Raw genomic sequence first — 17108 nt, forward strand, 5'->3', positions numbered from 1 at the left:
GAAAATGTATTCTAGTCAGAGGACCAGAGGGCTTCATTTGTAAGGAGATGTAAGAAACTAAACTTAAAATCATTATAACTATAAAGAAAAATTTATCTTAATAGAACACTTTTTATATTGGAGGTAGGAACCAAAAGGTTGTCCCTCTCAAATGTGTATGCAGGGTAAGATAACATGTTTTACAAGGGAGCATTATTTATTCATATCTGAGTTCTAGGAGATAAAAAGTTGTGGTGAAAACTGTTGGATGTTTTGGATAGTTGTCTATCAAACAGTACAGTCAGGAAAGTAAATTCTATCCATTAAAGGCACCTAGACAGCTTATCTTTTTTTTTAACAAGCAGTAAGGAATTTTCATAATTTACTGCTTACCCAGTAAGTTAGATACCCCTTATTAACAAATGCTGTTTCAGGAAGTGTTAATTAAAATCTTCAATCAGTGCAGTAAATCCTGGGATAAGTACTGATTTAGGTTGGTGTTTAAATTCAGTATGTCAGCATCAAATAAGTGCCAGAGTTCCTAATTAAGTATGTGTCTGTGCGATTGCTTAGGAAGGACAGTTCAGCAGCTTAAATCAAAGTCTTATGCAATTCTAATTATATTCTATTGAAGTAGGCAGTGATTAAACAGGTATTGGATTGATGCAACTGAAATATCAATGAAATAATTGATGAATTTTTATATAAGGTGTTTATATAAGGTATTTTTGATAACTTCATTAGACATTTAAGGAGCACTACATCTTGCCTGTCAGCTGATATCTAAGACTTAGTAACTAAAGTAAGTAATGCACTAAGAAATAACTGAGAAAGCCCCATACAAAATAAATTAAATTTTATGGTTCTCCTGGTTTTCTCCAGTCCCCACCATGAGAAATTATTTTAATCTTCAGCCCAAATGCACGCAAAGCTGTGCACTTGGAATAGAATAACCTGATGCTAGTTTTACAGGCTGGAGCTCATCTACAGGCTAGATAGCAGCTGTGTAGAAAGACCTGAGAGCCAGGGATTGCTGGTGGACAGCTAGTTAACTGTGAGTTAGCAGTGCACCCTTGTGGTGCCATGCACTGTGCTGGATTAGTAAACACAAAGACAGCAGGTTGAGGGAAGTCATTACTCCCTTCTTCAGCACTTGTGAGATGACTTGTATCATACGGGGTCCAGCTACGGGCTCCCCAGTACAAGAAAGACCTTGACTGAACCAAGTCAAACAGAAAACACCAAAGTTGGTCAGGAGGCAGGAGTGCTTGATGTGACGCACATGGAGAGGTTGAAGTCACTGGGTTTGTCAGCCTCAAAAGAGAGAATAGTAAGAGATCTTACTCAAACTTGGATAATGCATCGGGACAAAAATTCCCACTTTGGAAAGGAAGCTACTACTCATACATATATCACCCCAAGTTATGGGAACAACATCTAGGACCACTGCATGGATACCCAGAACTTGCACTGTAGAAAGGTGGTAGCCCCATAAGAACAATTCTGCGACACTCCCTCCCGCCAAGAAGCACAGGGTGAAGAAAGACCAGTAGGACACTGCTGGATCCACTGGTGGTGACTGTCTTCTGCTTGATCTCTCACTCTATCTATTCACTCTCCTTTTCTATTTCTTTATATTGCTCTACCTCACATTTACTATTAAATAAAATCAGTATTATTGAGTCCAGCATATGGTCTTGTTTGCACCTTAATTCAGGCAGAGGCATCTCTCATTAGCTGGATCATAACAACCCCCAATGTGTCATTGCTGAAACCTGTGATAATATACCTTGGAAGCTCAGATGTAAAAATATGACAGCATCATCCATCTTTTCTATCAGTGACAGTTCTGAGAAAGTCTTCTGGTAATCCACATTTGCTAAGACTTTCAGACTAAAACCAGTAAACTACAAAAAATCATACATTTTTCCTTTCAAGCCCATTATTTTTAAGATAACACCATCAAGCAAACACACAAAAATAATTTCATTTATTAGTTTCATTGTAGCACACTATTCCTAATAGTGGAGAAGGCAGAGAGCACTCTAACCGCTGTGTAGGAGACAATTACCAGCCAGAATAGAAGTGGCTTTCTATGTAACTGCATTAAAAAAAAAATAAAATAGAAAAGATAAAAAATATGAGCATTCCGGTTCCCATTTGAGAACTAATAACCTAGAACTCTCCTGGCTATCTGCACTTAGGTACCAGACTCTTCATACCCATCACTTCGACTTCAGAAAACAACTATCATGTGAGCTGTTTAGTCAGGTAAAACAATGCCCTTCTGTTTATGCAGTGAAAATTCAAAACTTAAAAAAGGTGAAAACCTGAAAGTTCAAAATTAAACATAATTTCCTTAACTGAGGTAATTCAAGAAGACTTACAAGGCCTTGCTCAGTCCCCACCACTTCTATACGGTTTTCTGAACTTCCATTTCAAAGACAGTTCAAGGTGTGATGATGGTGCAACTCAAACCAGGACTTGCCTTTGCATTACAGCATAGGCTTTATTCCTATATGGTAAAACCAACTGATGTTGAGAGCTTATCTCTAAAGAAAGGTTGTGAGAACAGGTAGACATGTAAAAAGTTTACATGTAGACATGTAAACAGTTTTTCTAAAATCAATCAGCATCTCTTAGTTAGCATCCAGCACAGTGTCTAGATAAGTGTGATCAGAGTTCATGTAGCAGGCACAACCTGACCTGTTTTCCTGGAATCCACCACAGCTATGTTTGTCACTGAATTACAGTTAAATTAAAAACAAACAAAAAAAATCTCTTCTAAAACCTGGCTCTTGTTTCTATGCTCTTTGGTCACCAAAAGATGCCATTTCAGCACCAGTTTCCTCCCTGCTTCAAACTTGGGTGAAAAATTCCCCATGGCTTCTTAGTTGGAAAGGTGCTATTTAAGCATGTTTTACTTCCTTGGGCTATTCTGATAGGTACTGTCCAACTGTACTCCACTGTATATGATGGTATACAACAGTATGGGGACACTGAGGCATGACAAAAATAAAAGATCCACAGATACTACGTATTCTCAGCTACTGGGGAATTATTTTTTCTAACAAACAGATAAGAGTTTTTCACTTATTTAGTTGAACACAATTCTACAAAGGTAATAGTTATGCTAATTAATATTTCAGCATGACAAGCTGTATTATAATTTTAGTCAATATTCAAATTTGAAGCTTTAACTGTAGCCATTGCAATAGGTTACAGAAAGTCTTCATTTAGATTAACAGTTTTCTATTGGTTTGCAAGCTCATTAAGTTGGCTAGCTTCCTTGATACATAAAAGATATTTGCTCTCTTTATTGAGAAATAATTGGGCAGGTTGCTACTACAGTTCATAGAACTTCTGATTCCATCTTTGTTTTACAACACTCCAATAATGAGAAGAAAGATGTTGGCAGAGAAGCATAGGGAAATTAAAAGGAAGATAAATTACCATCTGAGAGCTTTAATTTCAATATTTTGGAAGCAATTTATATATTTTTAATGTAAAATTGATAGGTTTACTGTGTTGCTTCCAACTATGCCTATGAAGTCTCTATATAGGTTAAATATTCTCAGTTGATAGTGATGGACAAGCTACAAGATAATGTTCAACTAAGATGAATACTTGATACTGGCATAATTTATGGAGGGAGAAGGTGTCAGCTGATTCTGAAAAATACTCCAATCTTTTAAGGACTCAATTATAAACAATAATGAACTATGTTAAGGCCATGTTCTTTGGCATTTTATACAACACATGGGAGAAATTCAGGTGTCTGTGTCCAAGATGACATACTTCCCTTATAACACTAGTGCTGACACTAAGGCTAACACTACCTTGCTTGATCAATCATTATCTAATTTTCAATTTGAAAAATTCTTTAATGCTGGAATTAGAGCACCTTCAGACATGAAGAATTAGCCTGTCTGTGTAGATTCACTGCCCTTCAGACAAAGCAGAGAAGGACCTAATTTTGCCTATGTCCTCTGAGGGGCCTCATCCAGGAGACACATTCAAAAATATGGCATGTAACAGTCAAAAGTTAGTTAACTAAAAACATAAGGTGAAGCACCTAGTTTATAATATAAAACGTTACTTGGAGTACTCCAGATGGATTCCAAACATTTATTGCTTGAGGGGATTCAAGTGTGCCATTGCCCATGTCCCAAAATAATATTCTTAATGAGTATGCAAGAAGCTACTCCCCACTCTTTCTACTGTAAACATTGTACTGTCCAGCAGAGAACTCACTCTTCCAAGGAGTGCATATCAGGGAACCAGGTAGTGTTGCTGCTCAGTGATGAGCAGTTCTCATTGAACAGAAGTGGCTCCTAGCATTGAGTTGAGCATAGTTTCCCTTCAGAAGAAAAGCAACGCAAATGGATTATGCAGGGTTTTTTTTTTCTCTGACAAGTAAAAATTTTGTCAGCAGAACAATAAAACACAGTTAAAGCATAGTATCTAAGTAGTATCAAAACAAAGGTAATATTAAATGCTATTTTATCATCCTAATGTTTTTACCTGCCACTTATTTGACATTAATGAACCCTTTACCTTTTTTCCCAATATGGTTCTACGTATGGTTCTTCATTCTCCTCACTTATTTGGCATTATGAAACTAGTTTCACAAGTCATTCAGATTTTGGCAATGATTAACCTGCAATCCTTATGTTGCAAGTCAGCGTCAACTGTGTCTGCTACTAGATGCCATTGAGAGAGATGAGAGGCTATTCATTTTGGCAGAGGACAACTTCATGAGATATAATTGTTTTAAACACTTTCATGATGTTTTCCCTCCCCAGGTGTAGTGGTTCAGCAATGACAAAGAGGAACAGCTGTATGTGAAAGTTATGCTAGTGTAAGCAAATGTTGGTTTTCCTACCTTCATCACAGCTATGTTTCAATAAAGAGAAGTTTGCAGTGCAGGTTTTTTGGTTTTTTTTTTTTTTTCCTGTTTTAATTAATATACCTTTAGTGTTTCAAAAATGGCATGGCAAACTATAGGACTTAGGTTTCATGATGTCCCCATACCATACAATACTGGCAAAGAGAGGCAAAAGTAGAAAGGAGAGAGCAGAAGTAGATGCTGAAGGCAGCAGATACTGTACCAAGCTTTCTAGTTTCCTTCTGGGTTTTTTGTTTTGTTAAAAAGGAAATTATGTTGTGCCTAGTTGATGTGGGCTAGTGGTTGCTTTGTCAGAAAGAAGTAGTGTGTGACCTCCGGAGGTCAGTTAGTGCAGCCTCTTACCCTAAGGGCAAATTTTCAAGGGTAGATCAAGTTACTCAGGGCCGAACTCAGACAAGCATCAAGAAAACAGGCCTGACTGCTCCCTTTGGGGAAAGGGAATGCACACAGTGACAAAGGCTAGCAGGGCAGGAGCTTCTCTAGCCAGAGACTGGTTCCACAGTGCCCAAGTGAGGCAAGCAGGCCAAGCTCTGGATCAACAAAGCTCATGATGAAGCATAGCTGTGATGAAACTTGAGGCAAGCACCTATGGCATAAGATTGCATAGGGACAAAAGGCCCAGGCCTGAACTTAAAGGGAGTCCCTTGACACAGGGGCAGTGTGAAGGTAGAAGTGTCTCAGGTGAGGCTGGTCAGTGCAGCTTCAGCCTATTAGTGCATTTGGGGTCCTGACAGCAAGCTTTAGATACCACAAAAATACAGAAGGATGGAAACAATAGCTTTCTTTGCTAGGTTTCTTCATAAATGAGGATACTAAATCAGAATAAGATCACTCTCCAAATAGAGGAAATTCAGCTCTGCTGGTTGCAAAAAACCAATCCAAAGTCTCAAAAGAAATTTGCCTAGTGTGGCCTTTTCAACAACCCTGCTGGACAATTAAACATTATGTGGCATTCCAGGAGTTAAAACACATCATGTAGTTTCTTTGCATATGTTTTTTCTGTAACTTCTAATTACTGACTTTTGGTACTGGTCTTTGGGATAATCTTTATTTCTTTTCTAGAGTTTGTCAGCTAATGGCTTCTCCTTGTCCGCCTGCTATGTCTTACACTTTCAAAACTTTCTCTGTTGACCAGTGTAAGTTGCTGTCTAGAAAGGCAGAATTCCCATTCCAGGCTCCAGTGTCAGAGATGCCTATGTACACACCTTTTTGCTTTGTTGCTTATCCATCTCATCTTTACAGCAAAATAAACAATATGCAGATTTTCATACAGTAAAACCACAGAACAAATTTAAGAAATGCTGCCATCTGTCATAGCACCTTACGAACCTACACAACCTCGTGGATTAAAAAGCACCATAAACTATCACCATGTAAACTTATGATAGGATAAAGTGGCCCAACTTAATCTGATGGTTCCTACAAAGTTCTGCCATGAGCTTTTTTGCTTTAGCAAACCAATAAAACTCTACAGTTTCACTCCCTTTACAGAAGACACAGGAGTTTACTTTTTAAAATAAAATTATGTCATGCAAAGCCTGCCCATGAGCCAACAGCATTGCTCTGCTAGCAACTCAAGTATAATCAAGATGTGTATGTGCATTTAATACAAAGTGACTCATTAAAGAATTACAAAGCAAATCTCAAACTTGTTAGAATCCCGTGTTGTGGTATTCAGCGCATGCTTTGGCATACATTACTCAGTAAGCATGTTGGCATTGTAAATATATGTGACATCCCTAATGTCCCCAGCCTTTGGTTAGCTAAGATTTATATATCTGAATGGAAGAATAGTTGTTGAATCCTGTTGTGTTCCAAGCCTTTTGTAAGTAAAAATACTTACCACTAATTATGCAAATATTGCTAAATAATTACACAGACCCAGGTTTTTTTCGTGATGGTATCATAACATGCTTCATACTGTGGTGGCTACAACTTTGTAAATCAACCAGCAAGGGATCCTCCGGAATCTTCTCTATCAATGTTTCTGTTATTTAGATGAGGAATCAACTGTGCTGCTGGATGTCACATTTCAGTTACATTCCACCCTCATGTACTTTTCTATCAGCATGCTTTAACCCTGGGAGACTGAACCAAATTCTTTACAATGGAGAGGTCATACAGTATTTCTGGAGCAGCTGCTGGATATTCCATATTCACAAAGCAGCGTGAATACACAGCTCTGGTGTTGTTCAGCCTGCCTAAAAAGTGACAAATTACTACTTATGTTGACTGTGTTGACAATGACTAATTTCATCAGGTTTTCATAGTGCTCTGAATCCATGACAGACATGCAATCTGACACTGCTTCAGGTATCTTAATGATCACCATAGATATGAAAAGGTACTGCAGCATCTGTATCAGGAGCAGTGTGACCAGCAGGAGCAGGGAAGTGATTCCTCCCCTCTGCTCAGCACTGGTGAGGCCACAGCTGGAGTGCTGTGTGCAGTTCTGGGCCCCTCAGCTCAGGAAGGATCATTGAGGTGCTGGAGAGGGTCCAGAGAAGAGCAACGAGGCTGGTGAAGGGACTTGAGCACAAGTCCTGTGAGGAGAGGCTGAGGGAGCTGGGGTTGTTTAGCCTGGAGAAGAGGAGGCTCAGGAGTGACCTCATCACTCTCTACAACTACCTGAGAGGAGGTTGTAGCCAGGTGAGGGTCGGTCTCTTCTCCCAGGCAATCAGCAGTAGGACAAGAGGGCATGGTCTTAAGCTGTGCCAGGGGAGGTTTAGGTTGGATATTAGGAAGAAATTCTTTACAGAGACGGTAATCAGGCATTGGAATGGGCTGCCCAGGGAAGTGGTGGATTCTCTGTCCCTGGAGGTTTTTAAGATGAGACTGGATGTGGCACTGAGTGCCATGGTTTAGTAACCACGGTGGTAGTAGATCAAGGGTTGGACTTGATGATCTCAGAGGTTCTTTCCAACCCATCTGATTCTATGATTCTATGATCTCTGCAGAAATGCCCTAGGCATGAGCACTTGGGCAACAGATACTCTCTAGCTCTCACAAAATTAGTCCATTGCAATGTGCTAACATTGATAAGATGACAGAAATAACACTGTTCTCTCAGTGAGGAAAGACAAGTGGGTAATAAACTAAATCTTAGAACAGTACCACTTGGCATGGTGCAAGGGACTCTTGTTAACCAGGAAACTTGATAACACTTGTTATCCAGGAAATAAAAAGCACAGTGTAGCTGGCTTGTGTTTTGAGACACAAATACTTTGAGATGCAAATACTTAAAGAGTCAGGAAGGTCTGGCAAAGGTCAGTCTGGGAAGGTGTCAGACTCAGTTTGGGTTACACTGTATCCCAAGATACATTCCAAGATAAATTTTCACTTCTTGTAGTCCTGATCCTCAGATGTAATTACGGCTGCATTATAAAGCCTTTATATTTTTGATTCATATTACAAACATTTCCTGCCATTACTTACTGCAATCATTGTCACCCACAGACTTCACTAGAAAATCAAAATATCTGATGAAAAAAGTGTTTGAGCAAATCTTAATCTTCCTTGCTTGCTGTCTTACACTTCATTTTCTTTCTGCCTCTGCTAACAGCTGTCAGGAAGCAGTTTTGAAATATATGGAAAGTATATGGAGTTAATTCCATAGAAGTTTCCAACCAATTTTCAGCTGGTACCAAATCAAATGCCTTGGCTATTTTTCATGAGGACTGTAACACTAGAACAACTTTAACTGATCATTATCTTGAACCCAAAAAATTTATTATGATCATCTTGCCTCAAAACAAAAGTATCATTGACCCAGCTAGCTCAATTTTCCTGAACCACTCTTTTCCTCTTTTTAGGTATCGATGACTCAGTATTGATAAGGACAATCATTCACTCTCTTAGAATTTTCCCAATTTTTCAAGATTTCTAAAACTGTAATATTCCTGAGTCCAAGAAGTCACTGGCTAGTTTATTTTCAGTTTCATTTACATCAACTGCATTAGCCCTGATGACTTGAAAATGTGTAAAATTAGGAAGATTTTTGTCAGTCACATAGACTATTAAGCATTCTTCTTTCCTTCTTTGCTATTTCTGACTTTACTTTTTCCCCAGTGACAATAAATGTATGGTTTTTTTCTTTCTAGTGATTTATTTCTAATATCTCCATAACAAAAAATAATACTATTTTATAAGCTATTGGTGTCTTAATGACATCATTAACTTCCTTAAACAGGTGTCTTGTTTTAGATCATAACAATATTAATTGTTTGCATTAATTTCATCCTTTTTCTATTCTTGGTATATAAACTAGCTTCTTTCATAGGTCTTCATGTGTTCTTGATTTTAGTTTTGGGGGGGGAATGTTAGTAGAATATTCAGTAGAATATTCAGCCCCCAAATCCATTTTTGTTAACAAGAGGAATGAATTCTAAAGCTCCATCTGGATGTATCTGTTTGAATTGATGCTGTACCTGCTGCTTTCCTATCTTGCCAAACAGCATTATGATGATGGTGCAGAGCTCAGTTTTCAGGGAACGACACAGACTGAAAGCTTTTTCTTTTTCATTTTTTTTAATAAAACACTCCTGTAATGATATGTTTCCATTGCCATGCTTTTTAGATACAGATCTATATAATATCTTATTCTACTTATGGCTCTATCTTTATTTCTTATTCTAAGAAGTGTACCATCAGAGTAGTCTGCTGTTAAATGTGGCATGCACCACAACCCTACTTATCTCATGGTATTTTAAAGGAAGTGACAATAAATAAATGTAAGAAGTGAATTACTTTCCCAGTCTCAGGTCTTCATAGTGCAATAACTATTAAAGAGGCTCACAGAACACAGCTCTCATATTACAGGGACAGCCCACAACCCCATATGAATTTACCATCTTTGCTAAACTGTGCCTATTTTTCGTCAGATGGACAGAGGAAACAGAAGACAGTTGGAAGAGCAAGTTCTGCCTCTGTTCATTCAAAAGTTATTTGGTCCAAAGCTTCTCTTTCTTTGTCTCTTAGCTATTTTAGAAAAAAAAAATGTAAGAGGTTGGAGTAAAATGAAGGCTGCAGTCCTAATTTCTCCCCATTCAACCTTTTGCACATGCAGTAAAATAAAATATATAAAATATATGCATGATACTACACTTGTCAGGCAGCCCCTGGTGGTCTAGTGGTAAAGGCGCCGCGCTATCACCGCAGAGACCTGGGTTCGATTCCCGGTCAGGGCCACTCCCGGGCAGGTGGGGCTCGTTAGCCCTTAAAGGCAACCCACCTACGTCCTAAGGACCTCGCTGCCACTGTCCAAGCTCGCTTGGCCCCGGCAGATGAACCTTAGGATTAAAGGGTGGGCTCAGTTCCGCGCACACTGTGTCTCACCTAAAAAATCCAATGCGCAGGCTGGAAGGTGTAAAGACCTTCCCCGGATCTTCACTCGCGAAGACTGGCCATTATTTATTATTACTACACTTGTCATCTTGACTGTATACGAGTTTCTCTCAATAGACTTCTCAAGGCACCAGATGGATGTTTCTTTACCGATGATAAGCTATTGAAAAGTTTCTTCTCAGTACTCATACATGACCTCATACTTCATACATTGTATTCTGTCATCATGGTTTAGGAATGGTGTTGCCAATTTAGTACTCCCACTAAAGAGAAAACACAAGCTGCTCCCCTCCCCCTCTGCTGGGAGATACAAAAGGCAGAGATTACTGGTATAGATAAGAACCATTTACTGAAAACAGCAATGAAATAAAAAAACAAGGAGCGGTGACAGCAACAATACTAATAAACAAGATTTACAAAGAGAGAGTGATTTACGTACAAACATGCTCACCAAACCCGGGATAATGAAAAACAATGGCAGGTACATGCTCAGGTCACCATGCTTTTTCCTTGACTGCAAGCCATTCTCACCTTCTTCTCGAGAGTCCCTAACTTCTATACCCTCACCAATGACGATGACGGTGAGGTTGTAAAGAATAACCTAGACAAGTGGCTCCAGGCTCCACCCCTCACAGCTACAACAGCTACAATTTTTTGCCATGGCAAAAAATAATAATACAAAAATAATCTTCTTTTGAAAAGGGAATTATTAGTTTGTGTACATATTTCAAAATTACATTTACTATTCTACTTCACTGTTGTATCTAGTTCCTTCAAACTATTAATTTGGTAATAATCTATACATAACAAAATGAGCTTTAACATTAAAAATTTCCCCAGACATCCTTGCCTCTGCAGGTAACATCACTAACATTGGAGATATGCTGTCATTAGCAAAGACACCATTCCAGTGGCTTTCTTAAGCTCTGAAAAAGGATGAAGAAACTCCTTTTTCATGCAGCCACTATTCTCATTACTGTAGTGACACTATGGTTTAAAGGGTTGGAAAGTGGAAGTCCATACCAAGTATCAAATGCATCTCTCCCTCTCTTTGCTTGCTGCCCCAATGTCTCCACATCTGCCACTTCACTGCTACCTTTGATGGCCAGAATTACTTTCCCTATCCCTGTCTCTGAAGACCTCTATGCAGTGGGACAGGCTTTAGCGTTAGCGATCTTCCATCCCACTGCAGCACTGGACCCACAAACCCACCAGAGTGCCCTTTCAAAAGGCATAGATACAGACTGATGTGAATAGAGTCTTTCTGCTCTATTCCAGCACTTTGCTGGGAGGGTAGAATAGCAGGAGACAAGAAAAATGCCCTCGGCTTAAGTCCATTTTCTTTTGCAGTGGAGATGCTACAACCTCCTCTGGGAAGGGAAGTCTGAGATAACCAAGAACTACAGCTCATCACTAGTGCTACATCACAATATACAATTAACATTTAATTGTATACACTGTTCATCCATTGATTCTTTGTATCTGCTTTACTTCAGGTCAGAGTCTACATGCTGACTCCAACCTGAATCACAGGACCTTCACCTGTCCTCTGCAAAGCATGTCTGCTGTGTAGGGCAGCAGATTTCTGGGAACCATCTTTATCTCCTGGTAGTCCAAAGGCAGAGCAGACTTTCTCCTCCACTTGTCCAAAAGGTGAACCGTAAATCTCCCGCTTTGGCCCTCCTGGATGATGCCATCCCTTCAGTGACCTGGAGAATCAGGGGCCCTACAGTCCCGCTCGGGTTTCCGAGCTGGAAGGCAGTTCCTGTGTGGTGGTACGAGAAGACCACCAGCCCGATGACCTTAGCACCGCAAGCATAACTGCAAGGCAAGATTTGAGACCGAAAGGATGCCGGGCCTGGGCCCCTCCCTTCGGAGCAGCGGCCGCAGCGCCATCACTCAGGCGCTAAGGGGCGGTGGCGGCCACCGCCCACCCCCCCTCCCGCCCCCGTGTGAGGAAATGGCTCTCACGTGAGGGAGGCGGCAGCGCCCGGCTTACCCGGCCCGCTGCCCGGGGAGGAGGTGCCAGCGGGGCTCGGGCCGCCTGCGCCATGCCGACGAGCTTCACCGTGGTGCCGGTGGAGGCGCAGGGCGAGAAGCGGGGGTCGGCGGAGCGGGATGGGCAACTGCGGGAGGAAGAAGATGAAGACAACGAGAGGGACCGGGGCACCGGTGAGAGAGCGGGGAGGTGCTGGGGATCAGCGCCTGAAGAGAGCGCCTGATCCCTGTGTGGGAAGGAGAGGGTCTGCCGCATGTGGGGTGCCGGCCCGCCGTCGTAGGGGCTCCTGTAGGCTTTGGGGGCGGGGGGGCACAATGCTTCTCTGCACTGGGCGGTGCCGAGATTATCTTTCCAGGAGAAGTGCGCTTCGGGAGAGGGCGAAAGTCTGGCGCCTGGGGTGGCCAAGAGCTTGTTTCTCCTTGTTTCCATTAGCCAGCGCCGCTGGCCGAAAGGAAGTAGTCACGGGCGGCTCCGGCCGAGGAGCGGCGCAGCCCGCGGGCGGCCGGGTGCGGCGCCTGCCCGTGGCGATGTGGGGCGGTCAGGCCGCTTCCCGCCTGGGACGGGGAGCGGGCGGGAGTAGCGCCGCCCACGGCTGTTCAACAGGCAGGGGTGAAAAGTCACAGAGTCAGTCGTTTAGCTTGGAAAAGACCTTTAGGATCATCAGGTCCAACCTTTAAGCTCTGTTAAAAGCCAAGTCCTGTTGGAGCTCACTAGAGAGAGGGATAGGAGGAATGATTCAGGCTGTGGAGAAGAGAGTACAGTTTTACCTGCCTTGCACCTGGTATTTGTCCTGCCGCGTGCTTTTGCATCAGAGACCCTGTCCCGGGCTAAAGAGGTGTTTCCTGCGTGATGCCGTGGTGTTGAGAGACTGCCTCTTGCTAGGCCTCACCCCTGAAGTCTCCCTAGGGGAGCAGAATCGAGCTGGAGGCGGAGCTTTGGCATCGTGAGTGAGGGTCTGCTCAGGACACCCCTCTTACAGGGGATGAGTATTTACCCGCGCTGGTGGGAAAATAAGTGCTTTTCTCACTTGGATGATGAGGCAGTGCTGGGGAAGCAGTAATTTTTGCTCATAAGACTTCCTCTTGCTAAAGCGTGTCGTGGCAGCAGTGCCAGGTATGGTGTGTGAATTGCTGCTAGCACTGTGAGAGGCAGTTTAAATCTGCCACTTTTTTTGGGCACGGTGTTACAATCAATACTTCTGTAATTTTTTTTTTTAATTATGTTAGATGATCACAGGTGATGGGAATAAATTTTTTTTGTAAAGAGCAATTCCTCTTAATGGCATCTTTTCCTTTTTGTGTTATAGATGACAGATTAATAAGGTTAATACTATGCAATGTGGCATTTGAATATAAAGAGATGAAAACAGATATTTGACAAACTTAATGTATTTACATTATTTTAGGAAGCTAACCTAGTAAAACACCAAGCTAACAAAGTTGGGTTATTTTCTCCCAGAGCTTTCTCCCCTTGAACCCCTACTTACTCATACAAGATACATACTACGGGTAGTTACCCCATAGTCTAATCCAAACTATGAGCAAGTGGTCTAATAATTGCCTCTTCTTTTTTCAAACTAAACGAAATAGAAAAGCCAAAACAGTATAAACTGTGGAAAGAGTAGGGAGGCAGAGTGGAAATTAATGCTTCAATTGAACAACATAGTTGAGGGTGCGGCCTGCTGACTTGAATATTCACAAAGTAGCAGAAAATGTATGTGCCGGTATCTTTTAGTGCGTAATACACTACAAAGAAAGGGTAGTCAGGAAGTAGTAACTGGTTGAAGAAGAGAAGGAAATATGATTCTGTTGTAGGCAGCAATGTATGAAGTTTTATGAGAGATTCTGATTTTGGTTTTTGTTGGGTCTTTTGTCTTCACATGTAGCTGTAGTGACTGTCTATTAGATAGATGTGTTAAAACTTAATAAGATCAGCTTCCTATTTCATTAGCAGCTTTGTGTATCAGGTGTTTCAAGGCATAGCTAGTATTTTTAGCATTTTAGTATTATTTACCTCACCACAGCATTTTCTTATTTAGAAACTAATACGAGAACTAACTCCTAGAAAATCTTTTCAAATGGAAGATCCTCAAATACAAGGAGTAGCAGTGACAAACTTGGTCATCTACCAGGAAGTCATCATGTAACTAATAGAGTATGGATGCTGCAAAGTGCTGTTTATTGGAAAACCAGGAAATAGTTGACACAGGTATATATGCATATATGTGTATATATATCCAATTGAAGGAAGATAGGTTAATCTCACTGAGATGTCTGGTGTATTTTCAGTCAGTGTCTACTCAAACACAGATCCAGTTTGTAGTTCAGAACTTACTGTACAGAAAAATGCAGTATTGCACGTTCCCCTTCATCCCATTGTGGTTTGTCCAGTTTACTGTATCCTGAAAAAATGCAGACTGATGTTTGCAATTATTTTTAATTTCCATGGATTAGTTACCCTTCTCTGCCTTGTTCATGTGCTTAGCCAGTAGTGTGCATGGTGTTTCCAACACTGGCTAAAGGCTCAGGTCTAGGGATGAGCATGAGTTGGCAAATACACAGTTTTCCATGTGCTCTTTCAGGCTCCAACAACTTGTAGGCCAGAAAAAGATAAGTCTATATGAAACTGGATTAGTTTCTCTTTCTTTGGTAAGTGTAGATTTTTAGATTAAGTTCTAAATTAATTTGGTCCCTCTCCAGATGGTAAACCTTGATAAATCTTGTCCCATCTTAACCCTATAATTTTTCCAAACTGAAGACACATATTTAGTCATTCTTTACATAGAAGCTATTCCATACTTATTGGTCTACCTTCTATCTTTCTCTGAAGTTTTTCCACTTCTGTTCATTTTGAAATGGGGGAAGTTCCAGAAATGCACATGATAATCAAGTTGTGAACAAGCAGTGACTTTTATTTTCTTTCTCATTCCCTCTTTTTTATTCCTGATGTTCAGTCTGTGGTTTGAAAAGCAAGTACTGAACTGGTATTTTTATGCAACAGTCATAACCAAAGTATGTCATTCATGAGTGGTAACGATCAGTTGGAACCCAGATGGATTAGGATTTTTTCTTCATGTGTGTATATGTGTGTATATATATGTGTGTATAAATTTCTAAATCAAATTTTGCCTGTTGCTTTAACATTCACATAGGCTTGGAGATCTGTACATTTGGCTTACACCTTGACTATTCTAAATAGTTTTAAACTGTCACATCTCTGGGTGTTTTTCAGGGTTTGTTTTTGTTTGTTTGGTTGGTTTTGTTTGTTTGGGGTTTGATGTGTTTGGTTTTTTATATAATTAAGGTGGTTTTGTTGTTATTGTTATTTTTCTATTAATGTGTGCAATAGCATGTGTCCCAGCAGAACTTCAATGACTATCTCTGCCTCCAAGAGTACACCACATTTATCTTCTATTTTCTTACTCAGTTATTTACCTACGGTTTATCTCTTTTCTCTCATTCTATGGCTGTTTTATTTCCTTAAGTATATTCAAAGAAGGACTTAATCACAGGTCTTTTGGAGAACTTGGCAGACAGTATAAATTAGGTTTCCATTATTCTATATGCTGTTGGTTCTGAGCTCACTGCAGAACAACAGTGTTGTTCCACCCTCATCCCAGTGCAGAAAACTACCCTTTTTGGCAGCACAGACCTGATGAATTTTTTCTGCATCTTTGAACTATGTTGTTGCTTCATATAAAAACAGATACTAAACATGGGGAATGAAAGAATTAGTGCTTTTTCTTTTCTCTTTTGACTAATTATATAATGTTTTCGCAGGGAACTTACTTTCTAAATAGCAGTAGAAATATTAAAGCTTGAGGGTTTCCCCTCAACAAAATACATCCCTTGGTTTTAAGTGAATTCTGTTAATTTAAATGGATTCTCCTACCATTTTTTTAAACCTATACACGTTTTCTGACTTATTTCTTGCATAATCAGATAGTATTTATTTTTCAGCTTATTCCGAAATACTAGTTGAACAAGGAGCATTTCTGGTACATACTGTAATTTGTATAAGTGGAGTTGGCTTTGCAAACTTTCCAAACAGTAGCTAGCAGAACTTTAATTCTGCTAATAGTGTAGCTTATCCTGTCACGTTTCTATTTGCCTTCCTCAACTCCAAGCTAATAAGAGTACTTCAGGATTGGAATATGTTTTACTTGGCTCTGTCATCACTGCATCAAATGTGCAGTGCTGTGGTTTAAACCCAACTGACAGCTACAGCTCTCCCTTACTCACCCCTGGTGTAATGGAAGAGGGAATTGGAGGAGTAAAAGTGAGACAGGGTTGAAAAAAAGACAATTCAGTATGTAAAGCGAAAGTCACACATGCAAACAAAGCAAAGCAAGGAATTCGTTCACCACTTCCCTGTTGGCAGGTAAGTATTCAACCATCTCCAGGAAAACAGAGCTCCATTCTGCATAATGGTGACTTGGGAAGACAAATGCCATCATTCTGAGTGGCCCCCACCTTCCTCCTTCTTCCACCAGCTTTATGTGCTTAACGTCATCATTCTGAATGGCCCTTACCTCGCTCTGTCTTCCCACAGCTTTATATGCTGAGCATAACACCATATGGTGTGGAACATCCCTTTGGTCAGTTGGGGTCAGCTGTCCTGGCTGTGTTCTTTCCCAACTACTTGTGCACCAGTGGTCTCCTTGCTGGAGAAGCAGTAGAAGAAGCAGAAAAAAACCTTGGCACCATGTAAGCACTGTTCAGCAACAGTGAAAACATCTTTGCATTATTAACACTGTTTTCAGTGCAAACCCAAAACATAGCCCCATACTAGCCCTCTTTTAGGGGTTTAGTGAGCACCAGAGCTGGTTCTAGGAAGAAGAGACTTTGGGAGATGGGCTGGGAAGGAGCCTTCAACTGT

The 17108-nt window shown here is 40.7% G+C and overlaps 1 protein-coding gene across 2 annotated transcripts in view; it reads left to right on the forward strand.

Moving 5' to 3' along the window:
• Nucleotides 1-12237: 12237 nt before the first annotated feature.
• The window catches only part of LOC126635222 (solute carrier family 12 member 7-like), a 67647-nt gene continuing 62776 nt past the window's right edge, over nt 12238-17108 (forward strand). Inside the window, exon 1 of one of the 2 annotated variants that reach the window (XM_050306262.1) lies at nt 12238-12403. In XM_050306262.1, coding sequence (XP_050162219.1) covers nt 12283-12403 — 121 coding nt within the window. In that variant the 5' untranslated portion in view covers nt 12238-12282. The remainder of the gene's footprint in view (nt 12404-17108) is intronic. The other variant, XM_050306255.1, reaches the window with a different exon arrangement.

Source organism: Myiozetetes cayanensis, unplaced genomic scaffold (assembly GCF_022539395.1).
Source record: "Myiozetetes cayanensis isolate MyiCay16 unplaced genomic scaffold, myiCay2020 scf1, whole genome shotgun sequence".
Taxonomy (NCBI): Eukaryota; Metazoa; Chordata; class Aves; order Passeriformes; family Tyrannidae; genus Myiozetetes; species Myiozetetes cayanensis.